This window comes from Amaranthus tricolor, chromosome 7 (genome assembly GCF_026212465.1).
Source record: "Amaranthus tricolor cultivar Red isolate AtriRed21 chromosome 7, ASM2621246v1, whole genome shotgun sequence".
NCBI lineage: Eukaryota > Viridiplantae > Streptophyta > Magnoliopsida > Caryophyllales > Amaranthaceae > Amaranthus > Amaranthus tricolor.
In genome coordinates, this window is record NC_080053.1 from 18,374,386 (window position 1) to 18,388,242 (window position 13,857).

Consider the following 13,857-nt stretch of genomic DNA (forward strand, 5'->3'; position numbering starts at 1 on the left):
AGTGTCTATTTAAGATGTCACCGCTATGGTAATATTAGGGGTGATGTACATAATCTAGATAATACTGCCCGACCTGGTTCTAAAAGTAGAAGTTGCGGGTGTAAATTTATAATTGTAGGAAGTAGTCGTAAACCACCAGAAAGACCTTGGACGGTAAGGGTGTGTCCTGGTGAAAAGGGAAAACATAACCACCCGTTCTTGGTGTACAGAGATGGTCATGTAAGGGCAAATAGGATTAATGTAGACATTCGGGAGCACATACGACAGCTTAGTGCAACCGGAATGCAACCGGCCTTTATTATGAATTCTATTAGAGATAATTTTCCTGGTTTTTATGTTAGTATGAATCAAATATATAATATTAGACAATCAATAAGGAGAGAAGAGATGGAGGGTAGGACTCCCCTTCAACACTGTCTTCATATGGCCACAGAACTTAATTATGTGGTCTGGACAGACTTGGATAACGAAGGGCAATTGAGCAGACTATTAATTGCAAATCCTACCTCTACCCAAATGATACGTACGTGGCCGTATGTTGTGCTGATAGATACAACGTACAAAACGAACAAACAAAAGTGGCCACTATGTGAAGTGATCGGAATGACGCCAACCAATCACAATTTCTTGGTTGCGTTTTGTTTGATGCGAGATGAGGCGGCTGTGTCGTATTCGTGGGTGCTGCAGGGATTGAGAGATATTTTCGGCACTGCTCAGACTCCTAGCGTCATTGTAACCGATCGAGACGAAGGTTTATCTGCAGCTATTCGTGACGTCTTCCCAGGTAAAAAGGCTTTGCTAATTCATTATTGTGGTTATATCTAATGATAATGTCTTAATTACGTTCAATGTTTTGTTTAATGTAGATGTGCGGCATTTGTTATGCATCTGGCATATTGGCAACGACGTTGAGAACATGGTGGACAAGTTGTGTGGCGGCAAGAAAAATCAACAAGGGCAGGTATTCAGGAAAAGTAGATGGAACCCCTTGGTTGAAAGTTCTACGATCGAGGAATATGAAGATAAATGGCAAGTGATCGCCAGTACGTGGTCGGTTAGGAACAAAAAGGTCGTTCGGTATTTGACTGGAACATGGATTCCACTGAGAGAGAAATTTGTCCGTGCGTAGACGAATGATTGTTTACACTTGGGTAACCGGACTACCAGCAGAGTTGAAAGCCAACACTCGTCTTTTAAGTATTACCTTGGTAGCGGTAATAGCTCATTCGATACCCTTTTCAAAAGGGCGCACGCACAGATTACAAATCAGCAAGCTACAATCCGACAAGCGCTACAGGATTCCATGTCTTCTGTACCAAGATCGATGCGACAGCATTACTTTAGACCTCTATATCGCCACGTATCTCTCTATGCCTTGGAGTAGCTCCAGCTTGAGTATAACCGCATGTTAGAACTCGGTGATTTTGTGTTTAACAAATGTGGTTGTGTACTTCAACAAACCCATGGATTGCCGTGTGCATGTTATTTACATATGTCCATCGGATCACATGGTGCTTTGTATTTGGATGACATTCATGAATTCTGGAGTACTTTGAGGTACACAGAGGTAGGAGACGAAACCGATGAAGGAGTACGATACCCGAACGCCAATGACAAAGAGTACTTTCAATCTCTGGTCGATGAAGTCCTCAAATCTGATCCCGCTGTTGTTCGCCGAATGTCTCAGTTACTTGAATATGAACTACACCCAGATGGCGCGGAAATACCTGAGCCTTACGCTAGTCCACCGAGAAAGGGAAGACCAAGCACAAGTAAAAACATGAGAAGGAGAAAAAGTTCATTTGAATATAGCAGATCATCTTCTCGCGGTCGAGGGTCTAGATCTTCTTCCCGCGGGAGATCTAGTGGCAGATCTAGTGGTCGAGAGACGCAATCCTCAGTAGGAATTAAGTTCAGTTTCAACTTATCCGGTACTTGACTATATTTTTCGTTTTTTGCATTAATTCGTCTCAGTTTACGCATATTAACTTTATTTACATTTATTGTAGATGATCCTGGAGGTCGAGATTTTTCACACTTTCCATGGCCTAATAACATCCCATTTATCCTTCCTCCTTACTTGTTCGACTGGATTGATGTGTTAGGTGATGGTAACTGTGGATTTAGAGCAATTGCCGTCACAGAGCTGGGAGGCGAGGAAGCATGGCTTCTTTTAAGGCGTGCTATGAGTATGGAAATGCAAATGAATAGAGCGCAATACCTAACTTTGTATCTATCCCAGGTGTCACTAGACGAGTCTATATTCAGAATAGGTTCACACGCAAACGGACCTGCTCCTTTCATGCACTGGATGGATGCACCGATGGCTTTGTACTCTGCAGCAACATTTCTAAACATTGCCATTGCTTATTATGGTTCTGCTGACTGTGATTCGCAATACAACTGTTTGATTCTCCCGTTAAGGAAAGCATCGGGCGTGAATAGTGTAAATAAAGTAATACATATATGTTGGGTTAATAGAAATCATTTTGTTCAACTTTTAATGAACGACGATTCGTCCCCTCTATCGCCGATCCATCCAAGTTGGAAACAAGCAGCTGACAATTTCACCAAACATCTTGACACACATTTTAGTACGAGGATTATGCTCAGGAATAATCTACGCGGGCCACGTTCACAACCAACTAATACTACCGCTGACGATACTGTAAATTTAGATACTCCATAGAATTTATACACGACATTCATTATAAATTGTATATAATCCATAATTATACTATTGTGTATACGAATAACATTCATTGACGAAAAGAAATGCAATAATTAATGTAAAATAGTTTCAGTACAGACTATGCAGGGTCATGCCCTTTAAAAATTTGCCATTCTTCAAATAAATCTCTACAATCATTAAGGTATATTTCTAACGCATGTCGTTGACGGGGGTTCAAATCCCCAACCTTAGCAGGTAGTCTTGCCAGTGGAGCGAATCGACTGGGCCATTCATTCAGGAACTGAAAACACAAAAGGATAATGTCCGTTATTAATTCATTAAAAAAAAACCTGAAAAAAAAATGATAATAAAACTCACGTATTCAGATCTGCTCTGAGAAGGACCAGGACCGGAAGTAGGCCCTTCGTCCGGGGCTATGTACGGGTGTGAGCATACTTTGAACCAATCAACGTAATTAGGTTCAGCTTCAAAAGGAACAGAAGCCCGACGAAGTCCCTGCTCAACAAGGCGGGCACTATAGGGGAACCTACTCCATGCCTCCAAATATATAGCAGAAGAAGGAAAGGTCACGTAGTAGGTACCGTGTGCCAGTCGGACAGCCTTGGCTGGTCTAATAGGAGCGGGAGGAATAGCCTGCACGAACCCAATCTGTCGCAATGTCCGCTCCGGCAAATACACCTCCACAACATCAAAGCACGTGATACCCCCGATTACGGTGGTGCGTGGATGATCATTCAGCAATGCACCAGCAGCAGAATTGTAGGGAGTCCATTCAACCTGCATACAAGCGAAGTTCACAAAAAAATACTATAAATTGAAAACAACATGCATGACAAAATGTAATGTACAGTACCTGAGTCTCCGTCATTGAATCAAGAACCTTGCAGCAGTCCCTCAACCTGTCCAGCTCACGACATGGTTTTTTCGGTGTCCACATCTCCGCCCTAGTCATGTTTGGCACATCTTCTCGGCGAGCATGAGGGCGGAAAGCGGGAAAGTACTCATAGATCCATGTCTGGAGCAATGTGAGGCATCCAGCAATGGTCTTGCAACCAGCCCTAGATGCCATTCCGAGCTGCCTGTACAAGAACGCCAAGGTCACCGCACCCCAGGCCACGTCCTGCTGATCGTCGTTCACGGCAAGTATCGGGTGAGGTCGCATGCCAATTCTGGACTTATCCGCCAACAAGGTAGAGCCGATGACAGCCATGTAGTACGCTGTCTTCTGGGTATCCATGGCCTGCGTCCTATGACACAGCCGCATCAATTCAGCAACGGTTATGCATCCGCCGGTGAATGAACCTTTACGCCGAAGCTCAGACAGGCTCCCCGAACAGATTGGTGATACCAACCTCCCACTCCGCCTCCGAAGGCTCAGCCGGCAAAGAAACTTCAATAGAAATACCCAATATGCGTTGCACGTCGTGCAACATAATCGTCATCTCTCCCCAGGGCATGTGGAAGGTGTTCGTATCCGGCTGCCACCTCTCGACGAACGCAGATATCAAAGCACAATCGATGTGCTGGTGCATAATGACCGGTAGTCGGCCGAGGGAAGTGGCAGGTAGAACATCGTTTAGCGCATCGGACATATCCTTCAGTCCGATGATGGACTCCACCGGTCTCTTCCTAATACGGCATTCTAGAATCGGAGGCGTACGCTCGGAGCCGTCATAAATAAGTTTAGCTATGTGCCCGCCATAGCTAGGGATCAGTCGCGTATCTGTCGGCCCACCGAGCTGGGGTGATGTCACTAACCAGTCCGTGTTAGTGGACTGTGAGGGCCTGCTCTCCTGTGGCGGCTGATTATCGACAAAACTACGTCCTGCGCGCTCAGATGCGGCAGAAGAACTCGGGCCGCCCCGGGCAAATCTGCCGTCGGGGCCGCGAACAACAGCCCAGTCCACTTGGCGACACTCAGTACCTTGGAACTGAACATCATCAGCATCATTATCATCATCACTATAAACCCCCCAACTACTCTGGAGGCTGTCAGCCTGGTCATCAATAGGAGTACGCACTTGGTTCAGCGTACTCGACCTTTGGGCCTCACTGTGTCTGACAGCCTCTTCATGCCTAGCCCTCCTAGCAGAACCCGTCACCCCCCTCTCATGCGGGTCCCCTCTAAGTAAAGTAGGCCTTGAACTATTACCTCTCAACAATTGCCTAAAAAAACCTTTTCCTTTTCCTTGATTATCAGCCATTTTCTACAATTTTTACAGTTTTATTCAAAGATAAATAATAATTTAACAACAAAAAAATTAAAATACAAATTTACACTAATAATTTATAAAACAACACATGAACATATTTATAATAATAAAAAAAATAACAATCACATTAATAATAACATAATTAATTATAATAACATTAACATATATTTAATAAAAAAAAATACAATCACAATAATAATAAAAATAAAATTAATAATAATAACATTAACAACAATAATAACATACTTCAAAATTTAAATTAATTATTCCTAAATATAACGAAAAAAAATTAAAAATTAAAAAGGGAGGCGCCCAGATCTGGGCGCCTCCCTTTCGTTTTTTTTTTCTTTTGCATTCAAAACAATATATAAAATTTACTAAAAAAATATAAAAATTACACATTACAACATACAAATTTACAATAATAATTCAAAATTTATATTAATTAATCCTAAATACACGAAAAAAAAAAAATTCAAAACGAGGCGCCCAGATCTGGGCGGCTGTACCCCGGTTCAGGCGCCTAATTTTGGGCGCCTGAACCGGGGTCCAGCCGCCCAGATCTGTGCGCCTCCTTTTCATTTTTTTTTTCTTTTGCAACTAATTAAATTAAAAATAACTTACCTCGATTAATAATTTGGGGATTGTACTTAATTTTTGCTCCGAGATTTAGCTTTAGTGAGTTGTATTTAGTTGTAGTGAGAATAATTTTAGGTGGAGTGTGGTATATATAGGAATTTTACCCTTAATGGCAATGCTGTTAATTTTTTATAAAGTAAGGGTAAAATGGTAATTTACTCAGGGGGGTGGCTATAAAATGAAAAGGGTGGCGGAATATAAGGATTGGGAATAAGAATTGGGGGGGACAAATCTTGAAATATTTGAGTCATTGAATTTCCATCAAATCAAATATTTTCAATCATGAATTGAGTTATACTTATCTGAACTAGGGATCGTAATTCAGTTCGAATTTGGCTCTAATCTGACTCGATTCGAGGAAAATATTTTGATTTGAGTCTGAGGAAAAAGTTATCCGGCTCCGACTTTACGATCCGAGTCCGAGTTAGAGACTGATCAGAGTTGGACCTTATTAAAAATCCGACACTCCGACCCGACTCTGACCCTGAAGGAAATCCTACTTTGAATTTGACTTTTACGCCAATATTTTGTTTTCTTTAAAATTCTGAACGTAACTAATCCAAGCTCTCTCTCATACTAATTGTAATTTTCAATTTTGAAAAACTACTTGGTATTTTTATTTAGATTAATCAATCAAAATACAACAAATCAGATCAACTGAAATAAAATACGACAAATCAAAATGCGAGAAAATTTTGTTAAATTGTGTTAGTAGGATTATTTCTCTTGTTAAACTTGAATTCAAAGTACATTTTTTTTATTAAATTGTACTCCTATTTGAAAAATATATTTTGTTAATTTGTATGCTTTAAAATCATTAGTATAATATCACAACGATAAAGTCTAATAATAATTCGACTCCAAGTGGAGATGGATTGAAAAGAAAAAGTTCAACTATTATCCGGATCAAAGTTGGAGTATGTATAATCCGAGCCGAGTCCGACCCATTACCATCCCTAATTTCTACTGTGTATGGCAAAATGACTTGTTGAACAATTTTAGCTTATTTTGATATAAATAGAGGGTTGAGTCTCGTACTAACCAATGCTAATGTTTGTTAAACTAGCTAATTGAAACAACTTATTGATATAAATAAGCTGTTTTGAACAAAGTGCTCATAGTAGCGGATTCAAAATCGGCTGGTCAAATCTATTAATGAAATCAACTAGTCAAATTAGCCACTGTAATCGACTATTAGCTACCAACTATCAGCTGTTTGTCAAAGCCCGAAATTGTATTTGTATACAATGCAAGTAATAACTATCTAATTTTTATCAGCTGGTTTTGAACGAGACAACTTCATAATAAGACTGTCAAAATTTGGGCCGGCTCAATTCGCGTGTGTAATAACATGGCCTTTTTTTTATTTTCTGGGCATTTTTCAATTTTAATCTTAAAGGTATCAATTTTAACCTTAAATGTATCAATTTTCAAAATTAATAAGGTTAAAATTGATAAATGACCAGAAAATTAAAATGTTATTATACGCGCAAATTGGATCGACCCAAATTGACGGTTTCATAATGAGACCGTCTCGTCCAAATTTTTGTGAATTTTTGTAATATTGTTGATTTGAGTGTAACTACTAACTTGGGAATGTAAGACAAATGAAAGCAGGAAAGGAAGCATGAGAATTGCAATGAGAGATTAAAATTGACTCCTTTGTTTCTAAGGAATATGATATGAAAGGGAAGGGACATATACATTATTTTGTGCATAAAATACGTCTTTAGGGAGGCAAAAATTATCTTCAGAACATATTTTCGCCAAAAAGTCCTCATTTTCAAAACCTTACCAAACAATGAAATAAGAATTTTTACAAATTCATTATTAAATGTTTCATCTTACGTCTTGCATTCTAGTCTTTGCAATTCTCATTTCTATATACCAAAAATCATAATTATTTCGAATTAAAATCTAATAAATAATTATTTAATTTAATTAGCTTATTCTCATCACATACAACTAGAGGTGTGCAACGGACCGAATCATTTTCTTAACAAATCGGGTCGGTCGGGTGAAAACAAATTAAGTAACAGGTTGAGTCAAGTCAATAGCCAGCTAGACACATTAAAAAAATGTCATCATAAAGGAGTAATTCACTGTCATCTTGCATGCATTGGATTTGGATCTTTATCATAATTAAAAATTACTAAATAACTTAATATAAACCTTAAAAATAACATAAAATATAAACATAAGTTATAACACAATACCTTAACTTAACTTCAAAATAAATTTAATGGAATTTGGATAGAATGGAACAAGGTTGGTGTGTTTATAAAGCATATCTCAACGGCTATTCTCTAAAATTACAACAACTAGTTTGAGCAAAAATCACAAGATGTAGTCAAAAAAAGTCAAGCTTTTGTTCACTGTTAGTAACAATGAACAAAAGAGACCTTGTTAAACAAGGTCAAACCTTTGTTTGCTGTTACTCACAGCGAACAAAGGTTTTCTCTATTTGACCAGGTAAAACCTTTGTTTGCTCTTAGCCTGTTACTAAAAGTGAACAAAGTCTTTGACTTTTTTTTACCAGCAAGCTTTGTTTGCTCTTAGCCTGTTACTGAAAGTGAACAAAGTCTTTGACTTTTTTTTTTACCAGCAAGCTTTATTTGCTCTTATTAACAAGTATAACCAAACCACACGGCTGAAAATTCGTGCTTATTTTGAGAAATATGTTTATATACCATGCCTCTTTTAAGATTTTTTTTTTTATATTAAATTGCTTATTTCTTTCAAATTTCCATTTTTTGTGCGGTTCCAAACTATGATTTACAAATTTAATTCAACTATATTATTTATTATTGTAGAAAATCTAATATGGTTGAAATAAATAGTCACTTTGTTTTTTTTTTTTTTTCTGAAGGGAAAATTGAAATTAATGTTGGGATGCTTACGCTTGTAATTGTTAAATAATGAATTTGAAGATGTTTAAAGATAAAAGAACAATTCAACAATCAATATGAAATCAAAAATGAAGTCCAATTTTCATAAGTGATTGCTGCATAATAAATATTAATACTGCAATTCTTTCTGGGTAGCATATATTTAAGCAAAATAAGAAATACTGTTGCTACACTAATTAGCCAAAATTCAATCTAAAGGGTGCTAAAATAAGTTGATGGCCACATATAGTTTTAAATGTAACATCGCAGTGATGATGCTTCCTAAGAGTGTAAGCATGAGCAAACATTAAAAACACACAGAACAAGTTCAGAAACTATCAACAAGAGAGGCAAAAATGGATAACAAGAAAAAAGTGAACTTCTTTACATAACAGAGTACTGTGCGACAACGAAAACAAAGATTGAAAACAATCATGAAAAGCAATAAAGATTCAAACAAACAATAAAGAAAATTACACCGAGAAATTAACGTTGTTCACTATCAACGTGATAACTACATCCACCGGCACCGAAAATAAACTTTTCACTATAAACCGAGAGATTACAAGATGAACACGAGAAACCACAACAATGACTCTCTAAGCTTTTTCTCTCTTACTTTTCCTCACTTTGTGTTTTGCATTGCATCATATTCTCTAATTCTAATTATATGGAGCCTTTATATAGTATACCTCATAATAAAAGGAAATTAGGGTTAAGAAAATACAAAAGAAACCGTCAAAAACTAAAAGTAACCGGCTAAAAACGTGCCAAAACTAACTTCCCGCGAAAATCGTAGTGCTCCGCGCCTCGCGTAAAACTCCGCGCCCCGCGTAAAACTCTGCGGCTCGCGCACAACAATCTGCCCAAGGTAGAACCTTCTCCGTGCCCCGCGTAAAACTCCGCGCCCCGCGCACAACCTTCTGCTTGGCGACCTGCGTTATCCGTTTCCCAAATCTTCATCCCATATAATGACTTGTTCGAGTCACTATATTTCAACATAGATCATAATGAATTAGAGTAAAGATAGTATAAAGGCTGCCCAGGTAAACTAACCATCCTATACTTTAAAAGATTGGCCCCAGATTTTGCTTTATCAATCCAAGAATCCTGAGTAGTATAAATGTAATCATAAACACAAATATTAAGTGCAAAATTGTTCATATTTCGAATACATCGAATGACCCTAATTTGATCCCCACATCGTACACTTCTTTCTAATGCAAGATTTCCACTTTTGAGCTTCTGATCAGAAGCTTCTGTAGCGCTACTATTGTAATTTTCACCACCTCAACCAGTATAAACCAAAACATCATCATCATCGTACCAACTTGAAGACACAATACTTACAATAATGAATAGTAACAAGCCTACATCATCTTCATCTATCTCTCTTGATATTCATTATCCTAAAACCGAAAAGTAATGAATGAAGATGATTGAATAGAAAAACAACAAAAAAAAGACTGACATTGCAATCGCAAATGCTAACTATCATCTTTTTCAACCAAATTCAAATCAAAATCAATAAACCAAATTCCAAATCGCAAATCAACTACCAACAACCCAACTCAACATTCACTACGAATTCATTAATCAATTCTAAAAGTTCATTAATCACGAATCAGTTCTGATAATGTAAACTCAAAGAAATAAACTGTGGAAATCTTCATCAGTAAATTCCCAATATGCATCTAAGCAGTGAATCAAACCCTAGACTTGTAAATGTTCGAATCTCAACAATTAAGAGCTCCTTCCTAAAAACCCTATAAAAATATGAAAAATTGAAGCCTATAAGGTCTCAAATTTCTATCATGAGCCATCAAAAAGATGCAAAATTTCTCCCTAAGATTAATCTTAAAACAGGATGCATGTGGAACCAAAGATCACTATCAAGCAACTGAAAATACACAAAACACAAAGGAAAAAAAGTACTACATGGAAAGCTATACATCACTTATACTGGATTATAATTAACATTTACAAAACACCCATTAATCCAAAAGTTTCCATCTTTAAAACCCATTTCTCATTTTCCCCCAAGATTTAAAACCCATGCAAATTACCAAAATCAAATTTCTTAGTAGTTTTTACATATTAAATTGATCTTTCTTTGGAAAAATCACATTGAATAAAATTACCAAAATCAAATTGATCTTGATTTACTAAAATCACAATCGGGAATAATTGATGACAATACAAAACATTTCATTTTATGGAGTTTAAATGTGAAAGAGAAAGATCAACAAGAAATGAGACAGATGTGGAAAATACCTAAAATCGAAATATCACCATCGAATTTGATCAATTTAAATACTAAAATCAATTCAACTTACCAAAATCAAATTAATCTTGCTTTACTAAAATCACACTTGGGAAAAATTGATGAACATATAAGACATTTCATGAAGTTTATAGGTGAAAGAAGAAGATTAACAAGAACAGAGAGAGATGACAATAACTGATAAAATCCCAAAATGAAAAGAACAAATTAACATAATATGAAAAATCAGATGCAGAAAGAAATTGGGAGAGAACTCACCAAATTCCCCAGTCAGATTAAAGACCTAGAAATTGGGAGAGAACTCACTGAATTATTGAGTTGAACTCCACCTTTGAAAAGCAAGAAATGAGAAAAAAGGCAGATAAGATGGCCATATAAAAACCAAGTTCACACTAAAATTGAAGAAAAACCTAGAAAAGTAAAAGAAAAAAGGGAAATGGGAAATGTGAAGCAAAAATTACCAGAAATAGGACGAGATTGATGAACAAGAACATTAGCATACATAATTCTAGTTTTGAAGTGTAATAGCACATATTCTTTCACGCAAATTGCCAAAATCATTAAGTTGGGTTCTAAAGGTTTGAAATTGGGTGTCCATAGTAGATGGGGAAAGAACAGATAAGAAGCAAATAAGATGGGGAAGGAGATGAGTACTGTTCATTACTGTTTAAACACTCAAATTTTGGTTTTAAACATTAGTAAATAGTGTTGGGGCTTTGGAAAGTCTTTAAGACGTTTAAGTATAAGTATAAGAATAAGGTTAAGAATTCAAATAAATATTAATAAAATAAGGTGTCCACAAAGTAGATATAGATGTGATTAGAGGTCTTTATTCGGGTGATCGAGTCGGTTTCGGACGGGCGTTATTCGGTTCGATTGAATTTCGGATCGGTTATTAATCGGATGCGTGTTACGGCGGATCACATTTGGGTCGGGTCAGTTAGTCACGGTTCGGTTGAAGATCAGTTATTCGAGCTATCGGGTTTGCATCAATTCGGTGTCGGTTGAAGTTCGAGTCGAGTGTTAATTGGTCTCGGGTTCTTATCGGTTAACAATTGGTTCGGTTTTATCGGATACAGATCGAATCCAGGTATTTTTTTCAAGTAAAATTCGGCTACGAGTTACTAATTACTATCGAGTCAATGTCATATTAATTTGCTAGTCATTTTTTAATTCATGACAATATTCTCTTTACTTAAGGGAAGTTAAAATGCAAATCAATTAGTAATTATTACTTTATTACTTTTACCTGTTTGACTGTAAATTACAATTAAAAACTATCATTTTTCATCCAATTTGATTAAAAATAGTTTATTAGACATTAATCATTGATTATTAACTCTAAATATATAAAACCATGTATTTTTAAAATTTAATTTATGAAAATATCTATCGCTTTATTAGATTAACTAATAAGATGATTGAATATGAGTTGATCATACTTCTATGTTAGAAATTGGTTCAGGTTTATAGTAGTTCGATTAAAAATTGGTTCGGGTTAAGTTGGTTATAGCCGGGTTGAGTTCGGTTTCGAGCATGATACGGGTCGGATGACTCGGTAGGATCACTATTAGGTTCGGGTAATCTCGGTCGACGGTTACATGTCGGTTATAAAAATCGATCGCAGTTTGAGTTCAGTTTTCCATTTTCGGTTGTCAATCGGTTCAAGTGCAACTTCAGTTCGATAAATCTAAAAAAGATACACATTTTCGGGTCGAATTTCCGGGTCGGGTTACATTTGAACAGCTCTAGATGTGATATATTACAATATGCAATCTTTTTCTAACACTTGCACATAATATTGTTTTTTGTGGGATATTGTAGAATTCTAGTGTTCGGAGGTTTTTTCTAAATCGGAACTATTTATCATTATCATTCTACTCAGTTTCCCATAATGGAGAGTGCGGCTAAAGGAGTCCCCCGACTCGAGAAAGATAAAGAGACGTAACTACATGGAAAAGATAAATTAAATGCCTATAAATAAAATAAATAAGTAGAACCAACTACGAAAAAGGAAAAAAAAAACTAATAATAAAGAAACGAGAGAAGCAAGAGGGCAAGAACACTAAAAGGTAATCTAAGAGGGCATTAGAAGTCTAAAACATGGATATGGCGCCTCCAACTACCCCTATCCCTAATCAGGCCCTCAGAGAGGTTTAACTCATGCAAGTCAACTTTTATTTGTTCATCTCAAGTTCTCCTGGATCTTCCTCGACTCCTCTTACCCTCTATTATAATGCTTGCTACCCTTCTCACAGGGACGTCAAAAGTCTTTCTCTGCACATGTCTAAACCACCTCAATCTATTTTCGCGCATTTTTTCAGCAATAGGAGCTATGCCTAATTTGTCCCTAAAATCTTGGTTCCTAATTCGATCCATCAATGTATACCCATACATCCACCTCAACATACACATCCACCAAACTATTAATTATCTAAATTTTATATATTTAATTTAATTTTCAACTTTTCTTAATTATTCACCCATTGCCATGAAACAAATTTGGTGGACGAAGGGTAGCTTTCAATGAGAAACTAGATCAGAAACTACATTTCAGTGCAGTCGGGTGCACTCAAATATGAATTTGGCCATAAATGAATCATACAAATTAATAATTTTGATTTAAATTAACAAATGACAGTTTAACAGAATTTTACCATGTGTAATATTTTTATGTTGGTCAAATGTTTATAAGTAGAGATTTTGCACAGTTTGTAATTTATTGCCTTATATAATTTCGCATAAATTGAAGGATGATTGACTATGATTTTCGCAATAAAATCAATTTACACTTTTAAAATATTATTGTCATTTATATTTCCTTTTTTACTAGTTGAAACAAATTTGCCCTGATTGTTTTGTTGACTGATATTTACTGGCTGAGATGAATTTGCACAAATTGATTGATATTCTTAATTGATAAGCACTTGCATTAATTAAAATCATACAATTTCATAAAAAGATTAGAAAATTACACATAACATTCTTACAGAAGTCCCACTATATGGAAAAATTTTATTGGTTGATATTGAATAATTCTTACTTATATTGAGTTATAAATAATAAATTATTGATTGAACTTTATCGGAAATTACAAATTTATCATTTTCAAAATAAATAATTTAAATATTTTTATAAAAC

The 13,857-nt window shown here is 36.2% G+C and overlaps 1 protein-coding gene and 1 long non-coding RNA gene across 2 annotated transcripts; one reads left to right on the plus strand and one right to left on the minus strand.

The window, feature by feature from the left end:
* Window positions 1-532: 532 nt before the first annotated feature.
* On the plus strand, window positions 533-2,441 carry LOC130818580 (protein FAR1-RELATED SEQUENCE 2-like). The gene is made up of 4 exons (XM_057684743.1): window positions 533-784; window positions 867-1,043; window positions 2,145-2,273; window positions 2,425-2,441. Exons 1-4 carry the CDS (start codon window positions 604-606, stop codon window positions 2,439-2,441), a joined length of 504 nt encoding a protein of 167 aa, XP_057540726.1. The 5' UTR covers window positions 533-603.
* A 6,020-nt stretch (window positions 2,442-8,461) lies between these two features.
* On the minus strand, window positions 8,462-11,440 carry LOC130817896 (uncharacterized). The gene is made up of 3 exons (XR_009043887.1): window positions 11,178-11,440; window positions 10,975-11,045; window positions 8,462-9,841 (listed from the first exon to the last, which is right to left on the minus strand). It is a non-coding gene; the product is annotated as an uncharacterized LOC130817896 (long non-coding RNA).
* Window positions 11,441-13,857: the final 2,417 nt, after the last annotated feature.